At 50.8% G+C, this 15297-nt stretch overlaps 1 protein-coding gene across 1 annotated transcript; it reads left to right on the top strand.

Moving 5' to 3' along the window:
- The first annotated feature begins 2272 nt into the window (after nt 1–2272).
- On the top strand, nt 2273–7462 carry TFF2 (trefoil factor 2). The gene is made up of 4 exons (XM_072941936.1): nt 2273–2351; nt 2946–3095; nt 4112–4258; nt 7251–7462. The coding sequence occupies exons 1-4, from the start codon at nt 2273–2275 to the stop codon at nt 7460–7462; spliced, it is 588 nt and encodes a 195-aa protein (XP_072798037.1).
- The last annotated feature ends 7835 nt before the right edge of the window (nt 7463–15297 follow it).

Here is a 15297-nt window from a genome sequence, read left to right as displayed (position 1 = left end):
TAATTAAGACAGCAGATTTTTGTCTGGATGGGGACAAAACTTTGTGGCTGAGAGACTAGTCAGGAGATGGCTGTAGCAAACCAAGCGAGAAGCCGTGAGACTGGACTGGGAGGTGCGCACAGAGCCCGGACGGCGCGCTGAGTAAACGCAGCCCGGCGGGGAGCGCGGGCAGCAGCCTGGAGAACGCGCACCTGCAGCAAGGGCCTCCCAAGCCTCAGCCTGAACGGCCTTCCGGAGACCCCTTGGAGGACAGATTTGCAGGTGACATGCTTTCAGCTTTTGTTTGTCTAAAAACGTATTTTGGAATCTCTGTCCTTTCTGCTCAATTCTGCTAGAGTTGCTCTAAAAAAATAAAATCTACTTTTAGAAAGTATTTTGCCTTTGTGTTTGAAGGATATTTTCAGCAAGTATAAAATTCTGACTTGACAGGGTTTTCTGTTGCTTTTAGCACTTTAAAGTTGTCGTTCCGCCGCCGTCCAGGTCTCAGTGTTTCAGCTGAGAGGCCACTTGTAATTCTCCCCTGTAAGTAGCGTCTTTTTGCCAGTTGCTGCAAAAATATTTTAAACTTACTTATTTCCAACAATTCGGTCATGCCGTGCCTTGATGTGGTCTTCTTTTCTTGCGTTTACTGAGCTTCTAGGATATGTGAGTTTGCATTTTTCATTAAGTTTGGCCTGAACATTGGCCATTGCTTTTTGCGAATACTTTTTCTTGCCCAAATAGTTCTTCCTCTCCAGCTGGTACCCTAGTTGCACGCATGTTACTTAGTCTGCTGACACTGACACACGTCACGGGTCGCGGAGGTTCTGTTGATTGTCTTCAGCCCTTTTTCTCTCTGTGCCCCAGTTTGGAGAGCTTACACTGCTCAGTGCTAAACACTTGACACCGGAAAAGACCGACGGCCAGTGGATGACAGCGGGGCAGGGGCAGTGAGAATAGTCCAGCCACAGCTCCACCTCCAAGGAGCACAGGCTGCGAGACGTTGGAACTCAAGGTCGAGCCCCTGTGATGGGAGCGTGACCGCCCGACACCCCCACAGAGACTGTGCTGGGCACACAGCCGCCTTCAGCTGGGGAGCCACTCACAGTGCAGACATCACACCTGTCGTGAGGACCTCCCTGCAGGTGGAAGTAGCTTGTCCTGAGGGAAATGTGCCTTCTTCTAATGTGCGCACAAGCACGTTACGGGTGGAGAGTGTCCTAGCTGGGGCCTGAGCACCTCCACCTGGGCACGGGAGGCATCTCAGGGAAGATACGGGGTGACAGGGACACGGGACAGGGAAGGGTGACTTTTCCAAGGCTTGCCAAGTCCTGATGGTCACTCACTGGTCTGGAGGGGCTGGGGCTGGAGCTGGCAGAAGCCCTGAGCACAGAGGCCTGCTCTCCAGAACCCAGAGACCCTGGGTTTTGGGTACCAAACATCTCTGGGCTCCCGGAAGCTTGAGCCCAGCGTGACAGACTGGTGGCTCCAGTAAGCCCCTCGCTGGTGGGGTTTGGGGGCGTGGTTTACGGTCCTCTTGTCCCTTGGGTGTCTCCTCTCTGCTTTTCCTTTCTCTCTCTGGGTCCGCAGACGCCCTTCCACAGAGCACCTTCTCCCCAGGCACGGGCTGGTTCACAGACACCATCTTTTAATAAACACAGACAGTTTCCACAGAGGGAAAAAATGACAAACTTCAGGGTTTGCCGAAGTTAACTTGATACTTTTACACTCATCCAGGGCTGTGTCTTTGCCCGGTCAGCCTCATCTCCATGGAGAGTGCCCCCCTCCCCAAGACGGAGACAAGGAAATACAGACGAGGGGCTTGGAGGGGGGTCCACGGTTCCTGGCATTGTCCGCAGTAGGCTTAGGCCCAATATGGCAAACATTCCTCTGTTAGCCACATACTTTATCAGGAGAAATACAGGCCTTATCCCTTCCTGGGTGTAACTGTGCCAGTGCCCAGCGCCAGACGCCCACGTGGCCTGTCCTCCACGTTGGCACCTTGGCACGACCCGGCTCCCCGCCCGGGTCGAGGGAGGCCTGGCTGTGCGCTTGTGGGGAGGTCAGCGCCCCCGGCCCGGAAGCCTCCCTGCCCTGTCACCACTTGGCCTCCCGGCAGAGCCATCTCAGCTCCTTTTCCTAACAAAGGCCCCGACACGCTGGTGGCGCGGGGAGAGAGGGGGTTATCTTGCTTGCTGAGCAAACAGAGAGAAGCTTATAAAACACCCCAGGCAGTGGGGACTGGGGACTGCGCTCTCTGCAGGCGGCCCTGGGGGAGCAGCTGAGCGTGGACATGGGACCCCGCGGCGCGGGGCTCCTGGCGGTGCTGCTCGCGCTGGGGCTGAGCGCCCCGGCCGGGGCCCAGAAGCCTGGTGAGTGAAGGCCTGGGGTCTCGCGGCCAGAAGCGCTGGGGCCAGTGAGCCCAGAGGCTTCCAGTGGCCCGAGCACCGGGGGCGCGGTGGGGGCACATGAGGGCCTCCTTCCTGCCCCACAGTGGGTCTCTATTCACGTTGGGTTCCCTCACAGAAAAAAGGCAGGTTGAGAGGGGAAGCCGCTGGGAAGGCATCCTAAGATTTGGGATGCTGGCCACATAGCCAGAGCTCGCTCACGCTCACCTGCTCTGGCGCCCTTCCAGAAGGACAGTGGGATGGGGGCTGGGGGCGGGGGTGGGGCCTCCCAGGAAGGCCCCTTTGGGAAGGTCAGCCGCAGGTGTGGGTGCACCAGCCCGAGTACGGGCTCCTGGAGGGCCTGCCTGGCTCGCTTGCACCCTGACCTTGGCTGAGTCCACCTGTCCACTCCTCTTACTAGAAGGGATTTTCGTTTGTTGGGTTTTAACAAATAAGTCACCTTCGGCTGAGCCCAGTCAGCTGAAGGACATTGCGCGGTTCACACATGGGAGCCGCCCGTCCAAGGGAGGGAGCGCCCCGCCAAGCCGAGGGCGGGCTGGCTGACGCGTGTCCCCGCAGACCCCTGCCAGTGCTCCCGCATCAGCCCTGCCAACCGGGAGAACTGCGGCTTCCCCGGCATCTCCAGCGACCAGTGCTTCACCAGGGGCTGCTGTTACAACTCCGACGTCCCCGGGGTCCCCTGGTGCTTCGAGCCCCTCCCAAAGCAAGGTACGCGCCAGACAGCCGGGCCCCTCCTGTGCCCCCGGCCCCCACGTCCACACCGGACCCCAAGGGTCAGCCGTTTGCCCTTCCCGCAGACTTGTGGGGACCAATGTTTTACTATATTTGAGGAAAAAACAATTCTCAAGCCCCTCTTGGCTGTTAAGGTGTAGTTCCTGAAAAAGCCTCTAAGGGACATGAAGGTGTCAGCCAGGACAGTGTTTCTTTCTGTTCGGGGGGGGGGGGGGCGGGGGAGGTAATCAGGTTCATTTATTTATTTATTTTTATTATTACTTTTTTTAACGGAGGTCCTGGGATTGAACCCAGGACCTCGTGGATGCCGAGCACACTCTACCACTGAGCTAGACCTTTCCCCCACCAGGAAAATATTAACACAGCTGCACACAGACTCCAGATGTTAAGGAATTAAGTTCCTGTAAGTTCTAGGGTTACCACTTCAGGATGAGCTTTATATTTGTGCACATTATCAAGTTGGAAAGTCACTGATTCCAAGGGTTACACACAAAAAAGCGTGTGTGGAGCTCGGGCCCCGCAGCCTCCTGTCCACTTGCTGGCTCCAGGAACGCGGCTCAGAGGCGCCCAGGCTCCGGGGGACCCAAGGCCAGCGGCTGGTTGCAGGGCCGGTCACGGCCGGGGCTCTCCGAGTAGTGGAAGCATTGTTGCAATACTTTGGTCAAATGCTTCACATCCTTACAGGGTCCTCCCAGGGGTGACAGCGGGCCGCCCGCTTCACAGAGCAATGTCTAGTCCAGGGAGGCGAAGCGACTGTCCCAAGGCCCCGGGACGCCAGCTCTCCTGACCTTTGGCCTCTGTCGGGAGGAGGGGGTGGCCCCTCGCGGTGCTCACGCTTAATCCCGGGGTGACCGTCCGGGACGCCCCCGAGCCCCGCCCCCCAGCCCGGGAGCCCAGCGGCGCTCCCCTGGGAGGAGGGAGCAGACGCGTCTGGGGAGCCAGCCGGCCTAACCGCGTCCCCGTGCTGTTCCCAAACCGGCGCCGTGCGGCAGAGTTGGAGGAGTGCGTCATGGAGGTCTCCGCCCGCAAGGACTGCGGCTTCCCGGGCATCAGCCCCGAGAACTGCACGGTTCGGGAGTGCTGCTTCTCCGACGCCATCCGGGACGTGCCCTGGTGCTTCTTCCCGCTCTCCGTGGAAGGTGACGTCAGGCCCCCCGGGCACAGATGGGTCTCGGGGGAGGGGGGAGCTGGGGTGGGGAGGTGTCGGGCCGGACAGGAGGCCTGCTGCCGCCCAGGCCCGGTGCCTGAACCCGGCGGCAGCCAGTGCAGGAAAAACATCCCCCCTGACGTGGAAACCTGCCTTTACTGGGAACCAGCTCTGAAGGCAAGTCCAGAAAGTTCCCGAAAATGACAGCTTTTTAACAAGTCAAAGCCGCGGGCCTCCTCATTATGTCTCCTGTGACTCGGCCTCGTAAAAGCTCCTCGTCCTCTGCCATGCCCCTGCACCCCGCCGCTGGTGGCATCACTACTTTTGGAGCTCCTGAACGTCAGGGGCTGTGCTGGGCCCTGGGGCGGGACTCGGGGAAAGCAGATGTGGTCCTTCCCCTCGTGGACCGCGCTGCTGTCCCCCGTGACAAGAGGTCCCACCCCAGCGCCAGTCCCTGGAGGCCCATCTCTCCGACGCCCTTAGTTGCAGTGTGTCCCTGACACCGAGTTTGGTAGGGCCAGGAGAGACCCGGTATTTCCAAAAGACGGGCAGAGAGCACTGACCTTGAAGGACGCCACTCCACAGTTAGGAAATCAGGATGTTCCGAAGAGCACAGCTGTGGCTCAGAAATATCCAAGTGATTCTTTGTGTGTGACCTAAGGGTCTACCTGGAAAGTTACCAGTTAACTGGGGAGAATGGCACCCGGCCCCAGGGGACCGTGTCCCCTGGCAGCTCCTTCTCCGGTGGGGTCGGCGGGAGTAAGGGCCGTGGTCGCGCGGACCCGCAGACTCTTAGCGCAGGCTCCCCGCTCCCTGTGGTCCTCACCCACCGTCTCCCATTTCAATTCCAGACTGTCATTATTAGGAGGCTCCTTGCAGGCCCTGCAGCAGGAGAATACGCGCCGGCCTGCAGTTTCAGACTTCATGGCTCCTGAGCCCTTGGATTGTCTTCAACTGCTTTTTCTCCTTCTCAGTGGTTTAACAGACAAATTCTTTGAATAAAGAAAACTCTTACAATCTGCTAAAATTTCATCTTGGCTTCATTGACACAGAGGTGGCAATGGCAGTGTGTGTGTGGGGGGGTGTGGGTGTTGGGGGGGTGGGGGGGTGTGTGAGGAGACAGTGTGCAGGTGTGAGAGTGAGTGTAACTTAATACTCTTTCCTTTGCTACGAGAGCAAGAGTTCTAGTATGTTCAGGCCACTGTGGCAGCAATAAGGCATCGCACGTGAGAAATTTCAGGATCCACCACCACTTTATAACTCCCAAGCCCAGTCGTTTGTATAAAAACTGAAATGACTTTAGCCCTGAAAACCTACTGGAGCAACACACCATTTCACATTGCAATTACGAAGCTGCTTTACTCCTACCGAATGCCTCACAGAACACCTGCTATTAAAATGAGCACAAGGTGGCCGAGCATCTCTCCCACAGGTGAGGGCCCTGGGCTAGGTTAGCTCCAAATGCTCCTGGGCACTTGCTCCCACGCCTTCTCCCCTGGCAGCTGCGGCAACGTGCAGCCAGGAGAAACTTCTGGAGGGGAGGCTGACAGCTCTCATCAAGGCTTTCACGCAGCTTGGGGGAAGGTCCTTGTGTGAAAGGTGTTTCCAGCATCTTGGTGAAGGCATTTGTAGCTCAGGAGTGGGAGTGTGGGGAGGGTGACCCCAGGCCAGCCTTTTTGTGGCCTCTGCCTCTCCCCTGACTCCTGGTCCAGCCTGGGTGCACCCAGCATCCCGGAAATGCAAGCCCTCTCCTTCGGGGTGGGGGAGACACCAGCGGCAGTGGCTTTGCACTGAAAGTGGGGATTTTAAAAATTGCTTCTTCACGGAAGGGTCTTGGCCCCACATCACCTCTCAGGACCCCTATTTTGAGAAGGGGCCCCCATATGGCCTCATGCCCCTGTTGGGTGTTTATCTTGCCAACAATGAACGCAGAAGCTCCGTAAAACAGCGTTTCTTGCTGGAACACGGGCTCTGAAACACTCAAGGCCAGTGGCTGGGGGAGACAGACTCGACATCTGTGGATTGATCCATCACTGGGTGCGTGTCCCCTCTCTAGTTTGTCCTTGCTGTGCAGGGTGCATGTTCCTGAGTCAGCCCTGCCTCGCAGAGCCAAGCCAGGACCCCACATTTGTGTGTTTGGGAAAGGGTCTTGGACACGTGAGTTATTCTGGCCCTCCTCCTGGACACGAAGGGCTGGCGGGAACTCCTGGCTTCAAGCCCCCTGTTCCCCGGCTGTGAGCAGGCACATGGTGCCCGCTGACCTCTGGGTGCAGGAGCCTGGAGTTTTTCTCCAGGAATTCTCTTCTCATTGCCCACCCCTCCCACTCCCCTACCCACCTCACCTCTGCCCTTAGTGCCCCTCCCCCTCCCCTCCTCCACCCCCCCCACCTCCTCCCTTAGAATCCTCTCTGTCCAGTTATTCTGTGAGCTCATCAACCCTGAATTAGCAAATACTGAACCACTGTGATGGGGCAAAGGCAGGGCTAGGTGTCCGACCGTCTCTTGGCCAATTTCGTCAACCGATGAACATGTGACCTTGCTTGATGTGTGACTCTGTTTAAAGACAACTTATTTAGTCTAAATTGTTGTTTCGTTAACATTGAACTCAGGCAGGCAGCCCTGTACTCACTCCTGACTGACGCTCACCTGAACACGTGTTTTCTCCGGAGGGCACGTCCCAGCCGCCCTGCACTCAGGGCCCTAGACGGCTCTCCCCCCGTGCTTGGGTTTCACTGTTTAAAGGGCCGCGATCCCCGCCCCAGCCCGGCCGGGCCTCTCTGGCAGCTCAGACACAGATGTGCTGACCCGTATCCAGGTATCAGGGAGGGACCGCTGCTGCCGTTGCTCCAGGCTGGGAGACCAGGTTTCCATGAGGTCCCTGGAGCGGCAGCTTCCGTATTAATATTCTGTGATCCCAAGGGAGCTCAGCGCTCAATCCGTACCCGACCTTAATTTAGCACAGTCAGAAATGTGTCTTTGAGGAGAGGCGGACGGCTCTATCAGCCTCCGTAAAAACGCGCCCAAGGCGATTCCCCGTAAAGACCCTCTCCGGGCCCGGGATGCTCACGTGGCTGTGTCTGGCCTCTGGCGCCCTCTGCGGGCCACCCTGGGAACAGACGCCCTGCCTCTGCCAGCAGCGGAAATTTGCCTTCTGACCGAAGGTAACCGCCTAATGTCCAAAGACTGGCCCCGATAACTACTCTTAGTTCCTAAACTTACACAGCCGGACCAGGCCGAATTCACTGACGCAGGTTCACAAAGCAGAGATGCTGTATTTGGTGTTGCAGCTCAGGAAGTTAGAAAGGGCTCTCTTCCCGGCTTGAAGACAGCCGCCCTCTGGCTGTGTCCTCACCTGGCCTTTGCTTGATGCGTGTACCTGGGGAGAGAGAGAGACAGAGAGAAAGAGACAGAGACAGAGACAGAGAGACAGACAGAGACAGAGAGACAGAGAGAGAGACTGACAGAGAGAGAGTCAGAGAGAAAGAGACAGAGACAGAGAGACAGACAGAGACAGAGAGACAGAGAGAGAGACTGACAGAGACAGAGTCAGAGAGAAAGCTCTTGTCCCTCTTCCTCTTCCTTCTTGGAAGGACTGATCTTAAGAAGTCAAGGCCCTTATGACCTTGTTTAAGCTTAATTACGTCCCTAGAGGCCCCATCTCCAAATACGGTCACACTGAGGGTTGGGGCTTCAGCAGGTGAATTTGGGGGCACAATTCGGTCATAGCATCACCCTTCTGTTAATCAGTCTTCCACCAGTAATACTGATCATGGTGATGGTTACCTCTTGAGGCTTTATGGTTTTTTAATTAGCTTTATTGAAGTATAATTCGAGAAGTGTAATTGCTGACTTGAAGTGATTCAGTTCAGTGAGTTTTGGAAAATGTATGCTGTCGCTACCACAATGGTAGTATGAGATATGAGACAGCTTCAACCTCCCCTCCAGAAACATTCTCTCGTGCCCTTTTGTAGCCAATGCCCGCCTCCCACCTCCAGCCCCGAGGAACTCATGATCTGCTTCCTTTGGCTGTGGTTTTGCCTCTTCTAGAGTTTTCTGTAAGTTTAGTCACGTAGCGTGCGGTCCCCTGCACCTGCGTTCTTTTACTCAGTGCGTCACTCTGAGGCACACGCGGGCGTCCACGCCTGTCTCTCGCTGAGTAGGAGTCTGTGTGCCCAGGGGATGGGCGTCCGGGCTGCTCCCAGGGCCTCACCGTGAACGAGCCAGGCTGCGGTGGGCGAGCACGTGGGTCTGGGGTGGGCTGGGCGAATGCCCGTCTCAGGTGACTGTCTGCTAGGTAGCCTTGCTGGGTCCCACGGCAAGGGCTCTGCTGAACTTTAGAAGAATCTGACAAATTGTTCAGGTGGTTGCACCTTTTTGCCTCCCCACCAACAAAGCCCGAGAATTCCTGATGTCCCCGCACCGTCCCCAGCACGACACTGTCGGCTGTGACACTGGAGCCCTGCTGGCGTGCGTGGCGGCACGTCCTCTTCACTGGAATCGACATTTCCCTGACAAGTAAAGGCGTGGAGCATCTTTCCAGGGGTTGTCTCTGTCTAAACTTTTCTCTCTGGTGAAGCGTGTATTCAAATCTTTCCCCTGCTTTTTGGCAGGTGTTTTGCCTTCTTTGTGTTGGCTTGTGAGGGCTCTCCCTCCGATCCACAAGCCCTTGGTCAGACACACGCTGCGCGGGGACCTTCTCCCCGTCTGCCGCTTGCCTTTCCATGGCCTTCAGTGTCTTTCAGAGAGCAGCTGTTTTTAATTCTGAAGAAGACCGATGTTTCCACTTTCCTTTTACGAGTTCACACTTTGTGTCCTAGCTGAAACAGTTTTTGCCTCATCAAGGCCACAAAGATATTCTATGATTTTTTTTTCAAGAGGTTTCATAGGTTTAGCTCTTACATTGTGGGTTTACGACACATTCTGAGTTAATCTTTCGAGTGTGGATTTGGGCACCTTCCTTTGTTTTTCTTTCCCTGGAGCAGTTTGTGTGGCTCTGGGGCTATCGGGTATTCACAGCTTTGTCAGAACTTCCCCGTGAGACCGTGCAGAGTTTTGTAGATTCATTCCTTGATGAGGTGCCCTGTTTCCTCTGGGGTTGATGTGAGTTTTATTACTGGAGTAATTTTGGTAAAGTGTGATATTCCTAGGAAGGTATCTGTTTCATCTAGATTTTCAAACTTAGTTGCATATAGTTATTCAGAGCAGCCCCTTATAGTTTTTAAAGTCTCCTCTATTTCAGTGGGTGCTTCCTCTTTGTCAGTTCTTACGTTTATTTGGATTTTTCCCTCTTTTATTCTTCTGTTTTCTTGATTACATTAGCTAGTGGTTTGCATGTTTTATTTTTTAAAAGAACTGAGATTTTATTACTTAATTCCATTCTTTTTCTGTTAGCTACTTCATCAACTTCTTTACCTTTGTGCTTTTTTTTTTTTTTTTTTGGCTTATGTTTCCCTAGCTTTCTGAGTTTGGAATTTAATTTTACTATTTTACTAATTTAATTTTACTATTACTACTTACTATTGATAACGTGTTTAAAGCTACTCCATTTTCCTTCCCCTGATCGCTATTTTAAAGTTTCTTTAAAGATTCAGAAATGTGGTGTTTCTATTATCATGGTTTTTAAGAAAGTCTATAATTTTGGTTTGTAGTTTATCTTTTAGCCATAAGTGTACAGTAGAAATTATTTAAATTTCCATGCCTCTTGTGATAACCTTTAATGAAAAAAATATGAAAATGAATACATGTATGTTTATGCACGACTGGGACACTGTGCTGCACCCCAGAGGCTGACACACTGTAACTGACTGTGCTTCAGTTAAAAGTAAATTTCCAGATGCAGGACTCTTTTGAAAGTGTTGTCATTATAGCCCAGTTTCGCTGCATGTGATCAGGCTGATGGTGGTGGTTCTGCTTTATGGAGTGTTATGCTTCCTTTGTGAACAAACGTATGATTCAATGTTGTGACTATTTCATGTGCACTTAAACAGAAGCTAGATTGTCAGGGCTTAAAGTTTTATACATAGCTACATGTCTATGTCCATAAGATCCACCTTATTGATTATATTGTTTGTCTCTGTTTTCTTACTTTTTTGTCCACATGACATACCTAGAATGGCGTGCGCATCGACACAGCCTGGTGTTTCCAACACATCAGCTGTGCTTTTCTGTCTTTCTGCCTGCATCGCCTACCCTTTCTGGCTAGTGAAGTGGACTGTCTTGGCCTAGCCCTTTAAGGATCGGAACAGAACGGCCGTCTCTTCGTTGTGTTGTAATTGTGGCTTGTGAAGTGTCCTTCTCCACCCTGTGTAAGGGCTTTGGCTTAAATTCCCTTTTGTCTGATGTCACAATCATATCCTCTGCTCCTGGCCCAGCATCCCTGTGCTTAAATCACTTTTGATCATGAGCAGTTTAAAGTTCTGTATTTTTAGCAACATGTCAACTAATTTTTAACCACAATGACTACTGATTAAAAGAGCAAAGCAAAAGGAATACTGGTCAAGAAATACAGGAAGCTAATGGGGAGAAGAGAAATAAAAATAATACAGAAAATTCATCTTCAAGTCTTCAGCAGAGGAGCTACCTGATGAATGGATTTAAAAATCTGAGAGAGAACATTAAGGCTTCTCCAGAAAGGAAAAACAATGTTAAAGAAGAAATCACATGACATAATACAAAGGATTGCATTTGTAAGGAAACACCTCAAATAAAATTTTTTGTATCAGTTCACACTACCCTGTACTGTGCAACGGCACTACAACTTATTTTTTGTGTTTCCTAAGAGACAGGTGGAGGGTCTTTATTTTTTCTGTGCAGCGGGCACAGTGGAGAGGGCTGCGGACGGCTGCCCAGTGTCTGCTTTCACATTCCTTGTCACTCTGGAACCTCAGAATCACCCCATGCGTTGTTTATCAGCTCCAGAATCTGCTTTATGGCTACGTTGCTCTGCAAAATGCACCTTGGCACACTGAGTGGACTGAATTATCGCAAATAAAACCGGCTCAGGGTTCCTTGCTGCCTGCTCCCAGTTTGCTTCACCAGAGTCTATAAAACTGTGATGATAAGCCAGACCCAGCGGACGGTTTTCCAGCCACTCAGTACTCGGGCTATGGTTAGGGTCAGGGCCTCCCGACTCAGACAGCTCATCCCCACTGCCTCCCGCCTGGCAGAGCCCGATTCAGACTCTCCTGGGCCTTCTGTGCTTCCGCTGCTAGGAGGCGTGATGTGCTGACATCAGTGCCCCAACACATACACCTTTTCCTCTGACACAACTGCCTGTGAATTAATTTTTTTTTGAAATTAGCGAATTCACCCACTCAATCCTTCCTAACGCGTCCGGCCACTAGAGGGCAGTAGGAGTGCGGCATGGATGCCGTCACCAGGGCCTGTGGGTCTGCGTTTATGGTGCTCGCTTTGTGACCACAGCTTTCTTATCAATGTGACCACATCATCTCCTCCCTTTGGAACTTCCCACGACACCTGGGCTAAAGGCTGTGCACATGATGGTTGTTTAGTAAATATTGACTGATTGGTGTTTATTTAATAAACTTATCAGCCTGTAGGATTTCAACAAATATTAATGCTTTGGTAAAATCCCTTAAGACATTCAAACACGAGAGAGCATATGAGTGATATGTATTATGAATCACCTATTAATGAACTTTGGCTTTAGCTTCTTTCCATTTAATATGCAAAACAGGGCTATTTTGAGTCTTGGGAACATGAGCCCCTGTAAAACTAGGAGGCACAGAAGGGCATTAATAAACAGGTTTCCACTGTACAGCACAGGGAGCTATATTCAATATCTTATAGTGACGTGTAATGGAAAAGAATATGAAAGAATGGTATATATTTATGTATATGGATGACTGAAACATGATGCTATAGACCAGAAACTGACACAACATTGTAAACTGACTATATTTCAATGAGAAAGAAAGAAAGAAAGAAAGAAAGAAAGAAAGAAAGAAAGAAAAGAAAAGAAAGAAAGAAAGAAAGAAAGAAAGAAAGAAAGAAAGAAAGAAAGAAAGAAAGAAAGAAAGAAAGAAAGAAAGAAAGAAAGAAAGAAAGAAAGAAAGAAAGAAAGAAAGAAAGAAAGAAAGAAAGAAAGAAAGAAAGAAAGAAAGGCATTGGCCACTGAGAGAGGCTCTCGCCTCTGGACGTCATATTTCTGGTGACCTCACACTTTGCTTTCAGTTCCCTGGCGGACTGAATACTTAGTGAAGTGACTACATTACAGGGAGGGAAAAGCCATCTTTGAAATATTGAAATGATGGTGAGCACAAAGGGTCACTAGGAGAGACGTGCTTGCGTCAAGCCTGGCAAGTGCCCACGTGTCACCTGAGCGCCAACCGGCCAGAACCCCTGCAAGCAGCAGCCCTGGAGAAGTGCAACTCTGAGGGATCCCCTCCCTGCAGAGAAATCTCCTTTTCCCCTGTGTAGACAGGTTCACGGGGTCCCCTGGCGATGCCAGTCTGTGTGTCTGACACATTCTCTTTGTAGCTTTGATGGTCCCGTATGTTTTGCTTTTGGCAACATGTTTCTTACGGGAGGGACCTGCTTTCCATGTCTTTAAAATTCCCTGAAAATTGTCTACGCAGCTGAGCTAACGGTTGCTGGGGACGTGGGGAAAGAACCAGGCATGAACTGTGGCTGCATCTTATGTGACGTAAGGTACTTTTGATTCTGATCATTCCGCCCTGCCTTTTGGTGAAGACTCTAACAGGCCATTTCTTCCCCTCTGCTGCTCCCACTTGCTCTCTGAACAAGTTAGTGGTCATTTCTGAGAGGTCAGATTCATAATCTCCAGTTTATTTTCTCTGATGTGCTTTGAGGTGAAGGGCGAGGCGGTACCTGGCATGGGGGCCCCACCGAGAGCACAGGGGTTAATCGGTGAATGTGGTCACTTACTCGGCCCTCCTTGCTGGGGTGCCAGGTTGCTCCGATCTATGCTGTCCTTCCTCACCTGGGGATGTGGCCGCCAGGCCTTCCTGCCTGGTGGACTTGACAGATCTATTCCTAGAGAGAGCGGGATTGCACCGCAGAGGGCCAGCGGCTTAGGAGTGAAAATAAGGAAACTTGAAACGACAGGAGACTTCTAAGCTGGATGCTGGACGGAACTGCAGCGCGGTGCCCTCCCTCCCTCACCCTGACCAGCCAGACCTCTTTGATGTTGACCGAGCATCCAGGATAGGGCGTTCCAATGGCTCCTCTAGGCCAAGACCCCAGGTTCTGACCCCAGGCCGCAGGGCCGGCTTCTCCCAGGCCGGCTCATGCTCACCCCTACCCCTTCTCTCCCTGCTTCCTGGACCACCTTCTTTATTTGGGTATTTTTAATGAAAATTTTAAGCAGCCATATTTCAAGTCCTTTTCCTTAGATAAATGGTATATAATGTAATGGCTTTTGTCCTGTTTGCCTTGACACCTCTCACTCTATAAAAAGAAATAAAACAATCAAGTGCCCCCTTTTCCCATCCTGTTCGCTGCCCCGCCCCCGCCAGAATCAACCACCGTTCTGAAGTCAGTGTGTGTTATTCCCATGGGTGTCCATAAACAATACGTAGCATTTTTTTTGTTATTTAAAAAAGTCAGCAATGTCATCCTAAAATGTGGGCTTTTCATCTGACATTTTACAGTTAATTTTGGCATTTCTTTCCTTTGATTACGAGGTCTGATTCATTTAGTTTGTCAGCAGATCCGTTCTCCTATTGAAAGGCAATCAGGTGCAGTGTTTTCAGTTTCTTCTGATGAAAACAGCATGGACTTGCTCTACTTTCCAGGAATCGTTCAAAAGGTTGCCATGGTGGGAGTGTCCTGTCAGATTCTACTGACTTTGAGCAAGAGCTCCTAGTTCTCCACATTCTCATCAACATCTGGCGACACGGGTGCCATCATATGTGAGTGACGTCCTGTGCTAACGTTAGTGGGTTTCGTAATTCACGACTGTGAGTGAGGCCCTTCTACATCCTGTTGGCTGTTGTTTCTCTTACCGTAAATCTCCTAAATGCGTATCCCCAAAACCACGTGCGTCTTTTTTGCGTTAGTCTGTAGAAGTTCTTTGTGCATCCAAACAATCCTTTGTCGAGCAAGTGGGTTTCAGATACCTTCTCCTAGCTCATGATCTGACTCTTTCCTCATTGTCACGTCTTGATAAGTACTCTTGATTTTAATTGAGTCAAATTCCTCAACTGTGCCTTCACAATTTGTGCTATTTTAGAAAAATCCTAAGCAATCTTTGCGACGGCAAAGCTGTAGGATACAAAGTCAATATAAAAGATCAACCGTGTTGAATCTGTATCCACAATGGTCTTTCATAGCTCGCAAGACCTGTGTCAGGTTTGGGCATGAGGCTTATGCTGGCCCCACAGAATGAGCTGGGAAGTACTCCCTCCTTATCTTTTCCCCTAAGTTTGCGTAAGATTAAGAGCTCTTTGTTTGGTAGAACCCAGCCGAGCCTGCAGCTTCCTTCACAGGAAGCTTTTTGATAGTAAGTTCAAAAGTTTCATAGAAATGGTACTATTTAGATTTTCTATTTATTCTTGTGTTCATTTTGGTAAATTGTGCTTTTCTAGGAGTTTGTCTATTTCATCTAAGTTGTCAAATTTGTTGGTATTAGTATCTCTTTTACCATTTGTTTTTGTTTTGTTTGGGGGTCTGTTTGTTTGTTTTTAATGGAGACGCTGGGGATTGAACCCAGGACCTCATGCATGCACTCTACCACTGAGCTGTACCCTTCCCCTGTTGGTTTTAATATTAATATTATTCTGAATATTATCTATTTTTTCCTTTTAATCCTGTAGGACTATATTAACAGCCCATTTTTCATTTCTAATGTCGGTAATTTATGTTCTCTCTAATTTTTTTCTTGATCAGTCTAGTTAGAGGTGTATAAATTCTTTTATATTTTCAAAGATCTAGCATTATTAATTTTTTACCTTGTTCATTTTTTTCCTATTTCACTTCTGTTAGACCTTTTGTCTCACGGGTACTAGAGGCTTTGTGTGTGTTTTTTTTTTTAACATTTTTTCGTCTCTG

This window comes from Vicugna pacos, chromosome 1 (genome assembly GCF_048564905.1).
Source record: "Vicugna pacos chromosome 1, VicPac4, whole genome shotgun sequence".
Lineage (NCBI taxonomy): Eukaryota > Metazoa > Chordata > Mammalia > Artiodactyla > Camelidae > Vicugna > Vicugna pacos.
Note: the sequence above shows the minus strand (reverse complement) of the source record. Positions and strands in the feature narration are given on the sequence as shown.